At 39.0% G+C, this 17,918-nt stretch overlaps 1 protein-coding gene across 1 annotated transcript in view; it reads right to left on the reverse strand.

Moving 5' to 3' along the window:
- Positions 1-17,918, reverse strand: part of LOC108279435 (thyrotropin-releasing hormone-degrading ectoenzyme) — a 191,164-nt gene that overhangs the window by 89,041 nt on the left and 84,205 nt on the right. The window contains exon 5 of the mRNA XM_017493685.3: positions 8,956-9,110. Within this exon, the coding sequence (XP_017349174.1) occupies positions 8,956-9,110 (155 nt within the window). The remainder of the gene's footprint in view (positions 1-8,955; positions 9,111-17,918) is intronic.

Consider the following 17,918-nt stretch of genomic DNA (forward strand, 5'->3'; position numbering starts at 1 on the left):
TGAGGAAGAGAGTGTGTGTGTATGTATGTTGTGTCTACCTGCCCGCCCTTGACGGTACGAGTGTGTGTGTTTTTAGCACACCTCAGCTCGTACACTTCTTTTTGACTTTTTTACTATTACTGCTCTTAAATTGCTCGTAATTCCAATCCGCCTAATCCCGCTTCTATGTGTCTAGGTGCCGGTGCCCGTCGTCAGTCCCCTCTCTCTCCGTTACTGGACCTGGATCAGGGTTTGGACCTGGATCTGGACACTCATTACCAGCTTGTGCATCTCACTGCTGATATCATGATGCTACTTAACTATCTTCGCAGCACCCCCCCTAAGAATGGAGATCCGGGGTTCCCCCCTCTTCTTCGGTACAGAATCTGCCCCACGAACGTGCGTGTTGACGCCTCTACACAGTCAGACCTAGAACCCCCCTCCAGCTTCCAATCCGAGGATGATGATGTTGTCTTCTCCGATCCGGGCCCCGACCATCCGTCCCTCTTCTCACCCACCAGTCCGCCCGACTCTCAGTGGTCCGCTCACTTCACCCACCCTGATTTCCCCATGTCCCCAGGACGCACCCCATTTTCCTCCCCCTCTTACTCTCCTCCAGACTACGCACCCACCCGTCCTGTGAATTACCAATAAAATTACATTTTTACTCATACTCAATCTCCCTCGTGTTTATTTCATGTCATTTTTATCCACAACATACTTTACTGTTGATTCCGGAAACTTTGCTCTACTAGACCTCAGTGCGGCTTTGACATTCACAAGATCCTACACTTTATGTACGGTACACTACACTTTATGGGGTAGTACTGAACTAGTTTAAATCCTTTCTAAGCTGTAGGACCTTATAAGCAAACCCATCAGGTATTTGCAACCTTACATTACTGACCTGCTCAGTCACTGTTATGCCCCTAGGTCTCTGAAGTTTTTAGATTTGTCTCATTTGGCTATTCCATGGTCCCAGCTGAGACTCAAAAACCAACTGTGCTTTTGCAGTTGTTGTGCTCAGATCTGTTCCCACTGCTACAGTCTTTAAATCAAGACTTAATGTTAGTGTAATAATGCCTGTGTATACTGTGTCTGTTTCTTAAGTACTCTAGTGTAATTTATGCTGCACTTTATGTTGCACTTAAAATGAGCAATAGAAATTATGCGCATACTTATTTATTTACCCTGTTCCATTGGCCCAAGACACATCATTGGCATTTTTTGGGCAGATACTTCTTAGGTCTGTTGACTAAATATTTTGATAGTATATTATTGTCCAGACTCAGAGGCATAAGGCTCCTTTCTTTTGGGGAAGAACTGAAAGTATGTCTCCCTTACTGCTCATTAGTAGTGAGCCCCTCTGCAAGCATTCCTAAAGTACATCATAAATGTTGTTGCCTTGTAGGCCCCATAAGTGTTTGTAGAGTGTTTTATAGAGAGGCAGTCAATCTACTCCTGGTGTACGACCTATGGAAAGATACTCAATAGCCTCTAAGAGCTTCTCAATACCTATGTTGCTGTCCTCTATCACTGGGTTATAGTGAAGGAATCTTGAGAGTAGCTGTTCTGTACATTTATGGTCTCATAGAGATCAGCATAAAAGTCCATATACATTTTTCCCTAAAGACTGGAAAGGTGTAAATTCAAGTATATCGGGATGTCAAGCAAATAAGGACAGTATAGCTTTCCCTTTAGCAGTTTAACGTTTTGGGCCTAATTAGTGAAAGTTTCTTTCTTTCTATCTATCTATCTATCTATCTATCTATCTATCTACAAAATTTATATTACTAAACCCTTGTAGTGTAACTGTTTAACACAAATGACATAACTCAGTTTATACAACATCATATAAGGGGGTGTAGTATCTATAAAAATAGTTCTATTCTATTGCATTCTAATATTTCATATTGTTAATTTCTTCCCAAATAAGTAGATTTGAACTATATACAGTATCTCACAAAAGTGAATACACCCCTCACATTTTTGTAAATACTTGATACTTGATCTTTTCATGTGACAACACTGAAGAAATGACACTTTGCTACAATGTAAAATAGTGAGTGTACAGCTTGTATAACAGTGTAAATTTGCTGTCCCCTCAAGATAACTCAACACACAGCCATAAATGTCTAAACTGCTGGCAACAAAAGTGAGTACACCCCTAAGTGAAAATGTCCAAATTGGGCCCAATTAGCCATTTTCCCTCTCCGGTGTCATGTGACTTGTTAGTGTTACAAGTTCTCAGGTATGAATGGGGAGCAGGTGTGTTAAATTTGGTGTCATCGCTCTCACACTCCCTCACTTGGTCACTGGAAGTTTGCTGAAGACAATCTGAATCAGCCCAGAACTACACAGGAGGATCTTGTCAATGATCTCAAGGCAGCTGGGACCATAGTCACCAAGAAAACAATTGGTAACACACTACGCCGTGAAGGACTGAAATCCTGCAGCGCCCGCAAGGTCCCCCTGTTCAAGAAAGCACATATACATGCCCGTCTGAAGTTTGCCAATGAACATCTGAATGATTCAGAGGACAACTGGGTGAAAGTGTTGTGGTCAGATGAGACCAAAATGGAGCTCTTTGGCATCAACTCAACTCGCCGTGTTTGGAGGAGGAGGAATGCTGCCTATGACCGCAAGAACACCATCCCCAGCGTCAAACATGGAGGTGGAAACATTATGCTTTGGGGGTGTTTTTCTGCTAAGGGGACAGGACAACTTCACCGCATCAAAGGGACGATGGACGGGGCCATGTACCATCATATCTTGGGTGAGAACCTCCTTCTCTCAGCCAGGGCATTGAAAATGGGTCATGGATGGGTATTCCAGCATCACAATGACCCAAAACAAAGGGTCAAGGCAACAAAGGAGTGGCTCAAGAAGAAGCACATTAAGGTCCAGGAGTGGCCTATCCAGTCTCCAGACCTTAATCCCATAGAAAACCTGTGGAGGGAGCTGAAGGTTCGAGTTGCCAAACGTCAGCCTCGAAACCTTAATGACTTGGAGAAGATCTGCAAAGAGGAGTGGGACAAAATCCCTCCTGAGATGTGCGCAAACCTGGTGGCCAACTACAAGAAACATCTGACCTCTGTGATTGCCAACAAGGGTTTTGCCACCAAGTACTAAGTCATGTTTTGCAGAGGGGTCAAATACTTATTTCCCTCATTAAAATGCAAATCAATTTATAACATTTTTGACATGCATTTTTCTGGATTTTCTTGTTGTTATTCTGTCTCTCACTGTTCAAATAAATCTACCATTAAAATTATAGAATGATCATTTCTTTGTCAGTGGGAAAACGTACAAAATCAGCAGGGGATCAAATACTTTTTTCCCCTCACTGTAAAACCACTTATTGGTTTTGAGTATAAAACCTAACTAATCTTAAGTATAAAACCTATCTAATCTTGCATCGTAATGCTAGACTCTATATATGCACACTTCTCTATTTACTAAACCGTACTTCCTACATCATCTAATAAATCAAAGACTTTTAGATCGATGAGGACCATCCTACTAGTTTCCATATGAGGCGTTCTGCCATAATGATATAAAATAAAGTTAGTGCAGTGGAGTGCAGTTCCAGTCATAACCCACTGTCAGCCCCTTTTTATTCTTGCCACGTACTTTTGAAAAAAGCCTCATTTAGACAAAAAGAGATAAAGAAAAGACAAATAGTGCAAAAAGGTCCATAAAGAGACCTTATGTGTCATTTTAGTAATGAATCCTTTAACAGACACACAATGAAATCTTTGTGCAATAATAATAATAATAATAATAATAATAATAATAATAATAATAATAATAATTTATGCCAATTGGATTATATTCAGAATTTCAGGATTTTTGTTGTTGTTGTTTTCAAATTCACCCATTAGATGAGTTATGGACAGCTACAAATTTTATAAATATTTGTAAACTTTTCAAAGTGCTTAGATAAGAAAGCGCAATCAAATGTTTTTATGTATGTAGTCAAATAGTCTACTCACACACAGGACAAGACCATGACTATTAAACTCTATAAGACTATCATCTTCTATAAGAGAATCACCCTCTATAAAAAAAAAAAAGACAAACAATTACAATAAAATAAAATATACTACATATCCTACACACATAGTTTACTTTTGCGTTTAAGTGCAGTATCATTGGGTGAAAAGGTATGCAATTCTAAAACTTTATGTTCTCCTTTAAATACAACAACTCAGCACTATGAAACCAGTTCTGCTATGTCTGAAATCATCCATTGCTTCTATATTTGGCCTCACTGATTCAACTGCTGAAATGATTCTCTTCTCAACAGTTATTTCAGTATTAAATTTTGAGAGCACAGCCTCCTTTGTAATCTCAAGCTTGCTGGACTAATCAAAATGCCTGTCACTCTCAACTGTGTCAACTGTGGGCTGCTTTGGAGCAGACTGTACCTCAGATGATTCATCATAAATTGCTGTTGCTATTTTTAGAAAGACACAACCTCAGTATTTACAGATTTTTTTTTGATAAAATCACTGGCATTATCACACAAAATACACATTATGCACTGCAAACCATAAACTGTAAACTGAATTGTTTTAGAGAATGAAAGTCTAAAGGGTCTTGTTCCCTCCCCAGTGATCACCCTCACTCCCACTTTCTAGAATGCACCAAATGCAAGTAAGAAAGAAAGAAAGAAAATCATTAATCTAATGATTCATCTTTTAATGCTTTTTGACTCTTATACTACTTACTGTTCACTCTCATTTTCTACTTCATGTTGCCAAGAGACCAAACCGTGTTAAATGGATGCTGTTAGTGCAAATACATTAATGAATCAGTTAATTAAGAGAACAGTTCCTATGCACACCATTTTTAGAAAAAACACAAGGAAGTTAGCCTCATTCAGAAAATCCCAATAGACCCTGTGTGGTATTCAGACAGAAACTATGCTTGCCTCATGGTTTTAGATTCCCCAGATATCCAATTTACTCTTCCTCTGTTTGTGTGTGTGTGTGTGTGTGTGTGTGTGTGTGTGTGTGTGTGTGTGTCTGTGTGCTTGTTTTGTGTTTGTTTTATTCTCTTTCAATCTTTCCATCTATCTTGCCTTCTCTCTCCACATCTCTCCTTCTCTCTCAGTCTGTCTGTCCCTCTCTTAGTGAGTCTCTGTACTATTGAACCATCATTGGGGAAAAAACGTCTGGGTTACGCATGTAACCCTGTTCCCTGAGAAGGGAACAAGACGTTGAGTTTAGCATAACACTATGGGGAGCGCCCCCGTGCACGACCAGCATCTGAAGCTTGTGTAAAATTATGCCTATTTATAGGCCTGCCATGATCAGGTGACGTGGCAATTAAACACATCATGTGATATATATATATATATATATATATATATATATATATATATATATATATATATATATATATATATATATATATATATATATATATATATATATATATATATATATATATATATGGCACCTGTGAACCGCAACGTCAGCCTCTATTATCTGAAGCGAAGACGCAATTCACAGGCCTACCCCGGGATGACAAAGCTACGCAAGGGTTACATGTGTTACATGCCGGACAGGGGGCGCGGACATAATCCTCCCTGGAGGTCAATATATGAGACCACCGCTGTGTTGTCTGTAAACACATGGTGACCTCTCAATTGAGGAAGAAGGAATTTCAGTGCTAGAAATATGGCCCACATTTCTAGGCAATTTGTATGCTGCTCCAGATGAGGGCCGCTCCAGAGACCGTGCTCTGGACAGCTGTCTAAGACCGCGCTCCAGCCCATGAGGGAGGTGTCTGTCATTACCGCCTTGCGCTAAGGAGACACCCCTAGAGTGTGACCCAAGGCTAGAAACCGGGGACACTCAAATTCTCAGAGCACGTAGGCATCGCTGCATGACACTGATTACTCTCAGAGGTTTCATCCTTGGACGAAACCCCCAACTTCTCAGCCACCACTGAAATGGTCTCCTGTGCAATAAGCCCAAAGGTATGACATTGGCTGCTGCTGCCATAAGCTCCAATACTCTCCCAAAGAGACTGGAGGGGATGCCAAGATTCATCTTTATCTTGCTCAATGTTGATAGGATTGACCCTACACATGTTGGGGATAGAAATGCCCTCATCGTAGTAGAATCCTTATAATCCCTAGAAAAGTTGTCCTCTGCACTGGAGAAAGCATACTTTTCTGAGGTTCAACCTGAGCCCCAAGCTCTTCATATGGGCGAGAACAACATCTCGATGTTGAACCGCCAGTTCCCTGTATAGTGCTAGAATTAACCAGTCGTCCAGGTAGTTTAGTACACGGATGCCCTGGAGTCACAATGGAGCCAGAGTGACATCCATGCACTTTGTGAAGGTGCGAGGGGATAAAGCTAGCGATATTTCAAATGTGGAAATATGCACCTTTTAGATCTATCATCACAAACCAGTCCTCAAACTGAATCTGTGGAACGATAAGTTTGGGCGTCAGCATCTTGAACCTGTATGTCCGAAGAGTACAGTTCAGATGACTCAGATCTAAAATTGGCTGCATACTCCTCTATTTTTTGCTGACCAGGAAATAACGGCTGTAAAAACCTCCCTCCCTCAGGGAACAGGGTACATGTTCTATGTCCCCTTTGTCCAAGAGGGATCTTACTTCCTGTGCTAATGTCGGGGTCAGGGTCTGTGCTGACTACTGTGGTGAGCACACCTCTGAACCGGGGGGGGTCGAGCTCTAAACTGGACCCCCATATTGTTATGCTAAACTCAACGTCTCGTTCCCTTCTCAGGGAACAGGGTTACATGCGTAACCCAGACGATTTATTTTCAATGGGGAGAAAAAAGCTCATCCAGCCGTAGTAATCACTTCAAGCTGCTCTTTATTTTTTTGCTCTCAGTTTTTAGCACATCCTTCTGGCTCCTCAGAGTCAGAGAGGAATTATTACTATTATTTTTGTGTGTGTGTGTGTTTTTTTGGCTTTCCCTAGCGGAAGGCGGAGTTGCGACGAAACTCCAAAAATCCAGCAGAGAGCCGGACCAGGAAGACAGAGCAAGAGATAGAGCAGCGCTCGTCTCAGCTCCACTTCTGGATCTATAAGAGAGCCCCTGGACCTCCGCGAGCCTCTGAAACCCAACTTGCTTCAGCTTCCGAGAAGAGCACGAGTTGCGAGTGGAGCTGCCTAATGTAGGCGTTATAATGCCGTCGAATGCTCCAGCCCTAGACACTTCACACAGAAAGTGTGCACTACTCCCCGTGATGAAACGGGAGCAAGGCGTAACACACTTCCTGAATTCTCTCACTCATATTTTTCTCTCTCGCTCATTCCTTTTTTTCTTCTCTCTTTTTAAAGGGGTGGAAAAGTACAGAGATTTTGAGAAAAGATAGAGAGGAAATGAAGCGTCTTTTTGTTTCTTTACACAAACAACCTACATGCAGTCTCGCTGAAGATAATAAGGCTGACGGCACGGTTCACAGGTGCCATATATATCACATGACGTGCTTAATTGCCAAGTCACCTGATCACGGCAGGCCTATAAATAGGCATGATTTTAGACAAGCTTTAGATGCCGGTCGTGCATGAGGGCGCTCCCCATAGAGTTATGTTAAACGTAACGTGGAGTTCCCTTTGAAAGGGAACAGCAATCATCCTGGGATGAGTACAAAACTGCATGCATGGTTGTAAATTTTCTAGTTCCGGCAGTTATGGCTTTCCATGTTAGTGGACACCTCCTTGAGGGAGGAAGAATGGTGATTTAAAAGTGAGAGCTTTTACAGTTGATGATAGAATGGAGAGAAACATATGAAGATATTCAACAGGTGAGTTTTAACAAGATGCTCTCACTTAAGGAAGAATCAGAATGAACAGTATTGAACTTGAGTAGAGTATCTTCCTACTCAAAGCACACTAGATAGCTTAAAAGACTTAGCATATGTTTATGGCATAATACTCAAGATAAATACTGTCATCCCAACACCTATACATCCATGGATCAGTTCATATCAGATATTACAATACTTCAAGCAGGGATACACAACAAAATTAAATTATACAACTTGCTCTAATTTTAAATGATCTCTCATTTTATGTGGCACTGTCAACCTGGATGTACTTACAAACACAGATATATACCACAGACATAACCCCACCGATCCACCCATGGGAAGTAACATCATTTGGACTTATAATATATCATTTCATACCACTAGCAACAACAGCAAAATGGTGAAAACTGAAAAACATCAGAAACATATTATTCTTCCCAATTATATTCTGACCAATGTCTTTAGCTGGATATCCATCTCCATTTTCCATAAACTGGCTTCCCAAATGTCCAATCGGGGGACTGTTTTACAGTAAGACCTGTCCAGTCTTATCACAGGAGATTGGAATAATACTTTTTCTAGTATATGTTTTAGGCGTGTACTGCCACTTAGTTTAAAAAGGTTCCAATCATGTGTTTTGACAACTTGGTGTTAATCTGTCACTGAGCCAAAATGCCTCCATTAAATAAAATGATGTGGGTGGGAATGACATAATCAGAATCAAACTCCAAAGACAGACTTGAGAAAGGAATTTTGGGCAGCCATTTACAGCTGTGCAGCCATTTACACAGAAGGAAATGCTTTTGTTTGTGTGGTAGTCTGGGGAAAACAATTGGATGTAGCTGTAGCTGCAAAAATTATGAAAAATGAGGTTTCCACCAAAATCAAGTCTATATAGTCTACCAGAATTAAGTGGAAATGTTTTTAGTTTCTTTTTTATCTTGACTTGGATGTCTGCCTGCAAAAATCATGAGACAAATTAACCACAACAAAAAAGAAACAATAAAAACAATCAGTCTGCCTAAAGAAAATGTTTAAACCTTTGCTAGCTTGCCAAAGAAATGTGATTTCCTTATGCAGTGAATGTCATACCTTGATCAAGTTGCTGGATAGTTATGTGCCACAGCAAAAAAAAATAATGTGTGTGTGTGTGTGTTTGTGTGTGTTACCTGGTGGCAGATCTCATGCACCACCACCATGGTGAGCTCCATCTGGTAGGAGAAAGATGAGACTTCTGGATCCAGCAAAATCTTCTGCTCAACAAACACACTAAGACCCCAGTTCTCCATCGCTGCATATGGGTGTTTTGGCACAGCCAGGAGATCTACACACACACAACAACAACAACAGCAACAAAATTTTAAGACTAGAGGCTATACTATGAAGTAAGTCTAATGTAGGATTTTCTCAAGAAAGCTGGCTTCAGAAAATATGAATGAGAATAATAAAAGCACAAAATTTTACTCATGAAGCCAAGTCAAGTTTTTCACAATCAAGTTAAACAAGTGTGGACATTACATTTGAAGTTGAGGTGCAATTAGACACTGTGAGTGTGAGAATAAAGAGAAAACACAGAAATCCCAGGAGAAGGTTTAGGATCCATATGCAGGAAGGTGTTATTGAAAGTACCGATACAAAATTCAATATCCAAACCACTAATCGGTGCAAGCGTCAAAACACAATCAGGTATCAAACATATGATAATCAAAAGAGTCGTCAAATTGACAGGCAAAGGGTGTAGATGCATTCAAGGTTAACAGGAATGAACAAGGCTCAGAACTTGCAATTAGAGACTACTGAATGAACTACTGAACATGTACTGTATTTTAGAAATGAGGAAGTGAACAGAGTTAAAGGTGATATATAGCCAAAGACACACTGTAGTGGAGTGAATCCAGTGGAAGACAGGAAGGATGCCTTCCAGACATGAGATGTAAATTAAACCCTATACTGCTGCTTCCATGACAGTGACCAATCTGAGGAGATGTACTAAACAACATGCTTTTGAAAATCAGTCAATGAATAGTCAGTAATGAAAGCTGAGCGCATAGTCCCGTGCTGAGTGTTTCATTTGTTTGAGAGAAAATAGTTGTTCTTCTTTGTCTCTCCATGATACAAGATGATCCAAGACCTCTCAGAATGCCTGTTCAAACTTTAGAAATGACTATTGTGACTCCTGGGGATGACAAGGGGCTGTGGCCCAATCAAGCACTCTTCCAGTGTGTATTGTTATTATGAAGGTTATCTTGTTGAAGTCTCAAAAGTAGAGTATGGTAAAGCTCGTGAAAAGTGGAGAGAATTATATTAAGAAACCAACGCGTTTGCCTGGGGATCCATTACACTTTTCATGTAGGGCACTATGAGGCATGAGCTCATTGACTTCTGGGTTAATTGACTGCTGTCTATGACTCATATCTGCTTCTGAAGTTCGGCAGGTGCAAGATTGACAGACACAGGTCAACTTCTTGATGGTGGAGGAAACATGATGTAGCTGTTGAACATGAGCTCCCAGTAGTCAACTTCAGGTCAAACCTCTGCTGGACTCAAATGAACAGATGAGGTCTCCCTTCTGGGAGGAGACCTCCTGGAATATTTTATTATCCATATGCAGGAAGAACCATTACACAATCTAAAATCCACACCAGTAAAGCAGTCAAAACACAATCAGGAACTGGCCAACAAAATCAGAGAAAAATCCAATGTCAAGGTGTTGTCAAATGAACAGGCAAAGGACACATCCAAAGATAACAGGGTTGAACATTTACACAAAGTTACACAAAATCGTTATGATAGCTCAATAAAAACCAACAAACAAACAAAGCAATAAAGCAATAAATAAACGAACAACAAACAAACAAACAAACAAAAAAATATGCTCTCTTGAAAAAGAGAACATTTACTGTATTTCATTTCATTTAACAAAACGTTAAGGGCTCCTTTTTAGATCATCATGAGTTCAAATCCCAGTACTTTTGGACCTTTTCTGTAAAAGCCCTTAACCCCCTATGCTCCAGGGGCACCATATCATGGCTAAATTGTGTAATGCACTCTCAAACAAATTCATAAAACAACAATTCAAATACAAGGCTTGCAGAAAAATATATATCCTTCTATCTTCAGGATTTATGCTTGAATAAATTATTTAATGACTTCATGTGATGTAATTCTTGTTACACAATGTGAACATGACTTTCATAGCAGCAAATCAATTCCGAAAGAAATTTTAAAAGAATGAACCAAAACGTCTTGTTTGATGAATGAAATTACCAGTTACCAATTGAGTTTATCATCATATTAACAATTTTTTCATGCAAGTGGTTTCATGTTGTTTGACAATCAAAGTAGTAAAATACATCCACCGAACAGTTTAGTAGGAACACTATACTAATATTGTGTAGTGCCTCCCTCCCTCTAAAAAACAGCATCAATTCTTCATGGCATGGATTCCACAAGATGTTGGAAACATTTCTTTGAGATTCTGGTCCATGTTGACATGATTACATCACACAATTCCTGCAGATTTTCAGGTGCACTTTCATGCTGCAAATCTCCCATTCTACCACATCCCAAAGGTGCTCTAATGGATTCAGATCCGGTGACTGGGAAGGCCACTGAAGAACACTGAACTCATTGTCATGTTCATGAAAACAGTTTGAGATGACTTTTGAATTGTGACATGGTGCATTATCATGCTGGAAATAGCCATTAAAAAATGGGTAAATTGTGGCCATGAAGGGATGCACATGGTCAGCAACAATAAACAAATAGGCTGTGGCATTCAAGTAATGATTGATTGGTATTATCGGGCCCACACTGTGTCAAGAAAACATTCACCACACCATTACACCACATATACAAGCCTGTACTTGTTGACACAAGGCAGGTTGGGTCCATGGATTCATGCTGTTGGCACCATATTCCAAACTTACCATTTGTGTGCTTCAGCAGAAATTAAGATTCATCAGACCAGGCTACGTTTTTCCAGTCTCCAATGGTCCAGTTTTGGTGAGCCTGTGTCCACTACAGCCTCAGCTTTCTGTTCTTGGCTGACAGAAGTGGAACCTGACATGGTCTTCTGCTGTTGTAGCCCATTACTTGGTATCGGCTCAGAACATTCTTGAGTCACAAATCACAAAGCCTCCATAATTATGTTCACCTCTCTCTTGTGGGTTAACAGATTCTCCCATGGCTAATCAGTCCAGCAGGTAACAAAATCACCTGCTTGACACTACCAAAACTGTAAGAAAAAGAAGTTCATTCACTCAGCTAATGAAAGCCGTGTGTGATGGAAGAATGTGTTTTCACCTCTATTATTTATCAATGAGAATTGAGTACAATGTGAACGTTTGAGGGGAAAAATTTATCAAGCCACACATTCACACATATACAAACACACAGACACAAACACACACACACACACACACACACACACACACACACACACACACACACAAACAAAGTAGAGTCTCAAACTGTTAAGAGTAGCTGCTTGATAAGAGCTGCTCTGGAAACCTTTATAATACATTTTCCCATGTTTCAAATATGATTTTATTTCTGTCTTAGATAAAATTCTAAGAATATTTTACAGAGTAATTCTCAGAAGCTTTATACTATTATACATACCAGCCGAGGTTCTGCATAGCTCCTATATAAAATATTGCCTGTGCTACCAAATCTAACACTAAAAGTAAATACATTATATGACCACAAGTTTGTGGATACCTGATCATTACACCCATGTTTTTTAACATCCCATTCCAGATTTAGTCCCCTTTTTGCTGTTATAATAACCTACACTCTGCTGGTAAGGCTTTCCACTAGATTTTAGATAACGGCTGTGGTGATTTGTTCATTCAGTCACAAGAGCATTAGTGAGCATCAGGCACTGATATCAGATGAGGGGTACTGGGGTGCAGTAATGTTACAGCATACAAAGACATCCAAGAGAACTGTGTTTCCAACTTGGTGGCAACATTTGGGTGTGAGGGTCAGGTGTTTGCAAACTTTTGGCCATATATATAGTGTAATTGTCAGTGTTTAGAAGATGAGTAAATTGTGGCCATGAAGGGATGCACATGGTAAGCAACAAAACTTGAATAGGCTGTGGCATCAAGCGATGATTGATTGGTATTAACGGGCCCACGGTGTGCCAAGACGTTTGCAAGATCAGGTGTTTGCAAACTTTTATGTATAGTCTAATTGTGTGTCTCTTTTGGTTGATAGGTTTTAAATTTTTTTCCAAACACATACAATTGGCACTACCTTGTTGTGGGTGTTTTTGTATGTAGCTGTGACTTGAACCACCTGAAACCACTTATTCATATTCACAAAACGGTGCTAAAATGCTTTTGGATAACAGCACAGGCAGCACCTTCACTAGTGGAGCTCTTGTGGCTGTACGAGCCATTCCTAGAAAAGAAACTAATAAACACCAACCCAAATATAATAGCATATAAAAACTGAGACTCATTTTGTTTAGGACTTAATCCTCATCTCTAGTTTAAGATTGTACTTTTGAAGCTAATTGTAAAAGCTGCTATTAGAAAAATAATCTTCAACCTTAATATTTCGTTTCAGTAAAAATTTTTTAAATGAAGCTAAGAAACTGCTCGAAAATTGTATTACCTTTCAGAATCAGTAGCTGCTCAGATTTACAGTAATCAGTAACAGCCTCAGATTTTACATTTACACTACATTAGCACCAGTCTGGGATGCCAATGGGGTTTTCTTTGTTTTTAGTTTTCTTTACATTTCTACTTGACGTTCTTTTTTTTTCTTTCTTTTAGAAAGCACACAAAAACAAACTACCAGAACACACTAGAAAGGACTGAACTGAAACAGAGCCAAAACACATACTGTAAGCACTGAATGCAGATGTTCCCACATCTCTACCCAACCTTTTCTCTCACCCCATCTGTCCCACCCTTTTCCCTTCCCTTTCAGTCTCTCTTTCTCTTGCTTCTTTATACCTGTTCACATTCTTAAACTGTTTCTCAGTTTTTGCACTGCTTTCATCACTTCCACTCTTATTTTCTCTATACAACCCCCTTTCGTTTACAGCTTTTCCCTGTCTATATGTCTTTGTCACTTCCTCTCTCACCACCTTTCTGTCTCATTGTTCTATTTCAATACTCTTTCCCCCCTACCAATCCTCTCTCTTTCCTTACAGTTTTCACTGTTCATCTTTCACTGATCGTTCACTATCACTTCTTTACCTCCCCTTTCACATTCCTTTTTCTTTCCCTTTCATGTCTTCTCAGTTCTCTTTCCATTTACCTCTACTTCTCATTTGTACTTTTGTTGAAGATGTTAAGGCTGACTTATACTTGCTAACTATGCATACACAATATGGCTGTCACGTGTTTCCTGCAGTCATTTGGTCATTTGATGTCCTCAGAAATTAAAGTGACACATCCATATGGTGCAATATCAACATATATAGTGGAAGCAGCATAGCACAATGTGACACTGTGTACCCAATGAAATAAACAAACCAATGTTGTGTCTCAAATTGCATACTTACACATTATTCTTGACTGTTAATGAGTACTAACACTAATGGTATTCCTGTAACAGTTAGTGTTTGAATTTTAAAAACCTCTTAAACTTATCAAAAGGTCTGCTTTGTATACCAGTCTTCTGGATTTTCTAAACTTGTAAATATTTTGGATTGTATGGTGAGGATTTTTGATTTGATATGCAGATAATGACAACAATTACACCAATGGCAGAAAGTTTTAAAGAGAAACAGAGCTTTTCAGTCTGTTTATCATCATTGTGCATGAAATCTCTAAACATTAGAGTTTGACTTAAACTAGACAGACAGGGATATTTAGGCTCATGCCATCTAGTGGTCACCACTTTTAATCCTCCAGATGTACATAACAAGTGAGTATATAAACAGTGCCACTCGTGTAGCAGCTGCATGCACACATGTGTTGAAAAGGAGGTATATTTGCACCTTTACACTTATATCCTCCACAGCAGTTCTAGGTTTTTCAATCTCAAAATGATCACACACACAATCACAAATTCACCCTCAAACTGCCATTCTCTCTCTCTCTCTCTCTCTCTCTCTCTCTCTCTCTCTCTAGCTAAAATTTTAAATCTTCTTTTCCTACCTCTCTTTTGTGACGCTCTCTATCACTGTCCCTGTGTCTATCTCTGTCTCTAATGGGAAATTGTATTGTCAATGATAATAAATGATTTATGAATGATCATGAATGATAAGAGTGCAAAAGCTAGAAGGGACTTTTTATCTGTTCTGCCTACATACAGTTGGGGTCATAAGTTTACATAAACATAGCAGAATAATAATAATAAAAGGGATGACAAAAATTTCATTTTGTTTTTTATGTAGTACTGCCCTGAATAAGCTATTTCACATAACAGAGGTTTAAATTGAATCCACAATAAACAATAATAACTGAATTTACACAGATGAACCACTTCAAAAATTTTAATAAACAGATCATCCAATTAAAAATTTTTACATCCCCTGGCTCTTAATGAGTGTTTTGTGTAATAGTTGTGTACAAGTCCATCAGTTATCCTCAGTGTGAAAAGATGGATCTCAACATCATATAGTCACTGTTGGAAAGGAGTCAAATATGCAGAAGATGCTAGAAAACTAAAGAATGTGCAGGACCTGGAGGATTTTTCTGAAGAACAGTGGGCAGTTTAACTGCTCATGAACAACTATCACAAAACATAAAAACAGTCCTTGATCATCCAGGTAACAACACACAGTATTAAGAACCAAGGTTATGTAAACTTTTGAACTGGTTCATTTGTGTAAATTCAGTTATATTGTGGACTATATGTAAAAATCTGTTATGTGAACTAGCTTATTCATTATAGCTTATTTTTACTGGCCCATACTAAGAGCTTGGTAAACTGTTTAATGTATTGGAACAATGCAAGGTTGAGGGACTGGACTATGGACTGTTTGTAGTACAGACCTGTAGTATAGACCAGAGGCCTCATTTATCAACTGTGCATATGCATATTTGTAAGTAATCCTTGCATATGTATGTTTTTTATGTTTCTATGCATTGAATGGGATTTATCAAGTTTTGCTTATCTGTAAGGATGCGAAAAATTTTCCACACACTCCTGACCATCTGTATACAAGTGTAATAGTAGGTAAACTGACTACACAGAGCTTCTATATCACAGACTGTCTATCATATCAGCATAACTGAGAGAGTAATTACTGATTTTGGCGCTCACAAGATGCAGAGAGGTGACAAAAACATATCGTAAAATTGTATACTGTAAAAGGAACACTTAAAGATGAATTGGGATTATGGGATTATGTACATTTCAATGACGCTGGAGACGGAACTGGCATTTTCCAAAAAACTATGAGTTGAATAATGACTTGTCTTACCTTCACTCATATCACTCATACTACAATACATTACATTTCCAAAACCAGCAGCGGAAAAGACAACAAAAATGACACATTTAATGCCATTGCATGAAAATGTAAATGGGGAAGTAGAATGCACACACGTACTTATGAAATATATATTTTAAAATTGTACTTATTTATGTATTAAACAAACTATTTGTAGAGGTGCCAAATAAACCATTTTTTGTTTTGCTCCACTAAATAACAGTATCTGTATTTCAATGTCGGTGAAGTTCAACTTCTCAGACCTTTTCACGTGCTCCATGTCGTCTGAAACACTCAGCACCATGAGCAGGCTACTGTGCTTTTTAATGTGAAATTATTGACCATATATGGTGATTTAAGGCAATTTCTTTATGCAAATGAGTGAGGCAGTGCATGAGCACATCATGGATCTTTCCATGGCCACTGCGTACAGCTGTGTGTATATACATGTGATAAATAAAAAATTTCTCCTGCATACAAGTGGGTCTTACACACAAATGTAGTACTTGTTTTATGCACGCTTTGATAAATGAGACCACAGATGTCTGCCATCCAACAGCATAAAGAGCTGTTTAATGAGGGTTGGGTAATCTGAAAGAGTACACCAGGTGAATAACTGCTTCCCTACAAAATTAATCTGCAGACAAGTTTATATCCCTCCAAATTCCAGAGCTAGGAGAGTTTGGGGAAATTAAAGTAAAAGTGTAAAAGTGAACTGACATCACCATGAGGTGAGTGAAATTTTCTCCCAGTCGATTATCAGTGTTTTTCAGAATTCACTTTTCTCATGCTCTTACTCCTTCCCCTGAATGGTCATGGGTTCTTGCCTATCAATGTGTACTCTAACTTCTTTTGAATCCCACAAAAAATGGAGGAAATATAACGGTCTGCTCAGATCAAACTTATTCTAAACAATACTGTATTAATATGCAAAAGGTCAATTAATATAAAAAGGTAAACAGTTCAATTAAATAGGGGTAAAACCTTAAACCACTCTCTCTTAGTCTCATTCTTAATCAATAGCGACACCCCTCTCCTGTCCTTTCATTTAAGGTTGAGTGCACACTAGGGGATTTTCAAAATCTCAGAATCGCCGACCCTTTCACACTATGCATCTTTAATTGCTTACAATCAGTTATTTTGTGTTGTAGGAATTTGCACATTGCCAATTCCTTTCACATGAGGCACATATTTCAACTGGAGAGATCTCTAACAAATCATGCCTGATCCTCAAATCCTGCTTTTCATGAAACGACATGTCAAAGCTGTCTATCAGACAACTTTCACTATTTTGTATGGAAACAAGAAAAAAGAGAAATAAGAGACAATGTGGAGGAAATATTGTTTGGGGAGATGCAGACAGTGTATATTGAAAAGAAATGGAGCTATTTTTATACCCAGTGCTGCCAGGAACCATGTTCTGTTAACATGCCAACACAATAACTTCTTATAGAAGCAATATTATTGTGCTTAAATTTTGGCCTCGCACTGCTGCACAGATAGATGGATGATAAAATGTTACTGAATTTGACATCCTCTCAGACTCACGTTGGCTTTTTCTCAATACTGTACGTCAAAGGTTCTCAAACTTTTGTAACTAAAGCCCCCTCCAAGCCTCCAATATCATGTGGCATGCCCCGCCCCCCCCCATATTGGAGGAGACCAGGTATAATTATATATATATATATATATATATATATATATATATATATATATATATATATATATATA

This window comes from Ictalurus punctatus, chromosome 19, assembly GCF_001660625.3.
Source record: "Ictalurus punctatus breed USDA103 chromosome 19, Coco_2.0, whole genome shotgun sequence".
Taxonomy (NCBI): Eukaryota; Metazoa; Chordata; class Actinopteri; order Siluriformes; family Ictaluridae; genus Ictalurus; species Ictalurus punctatus.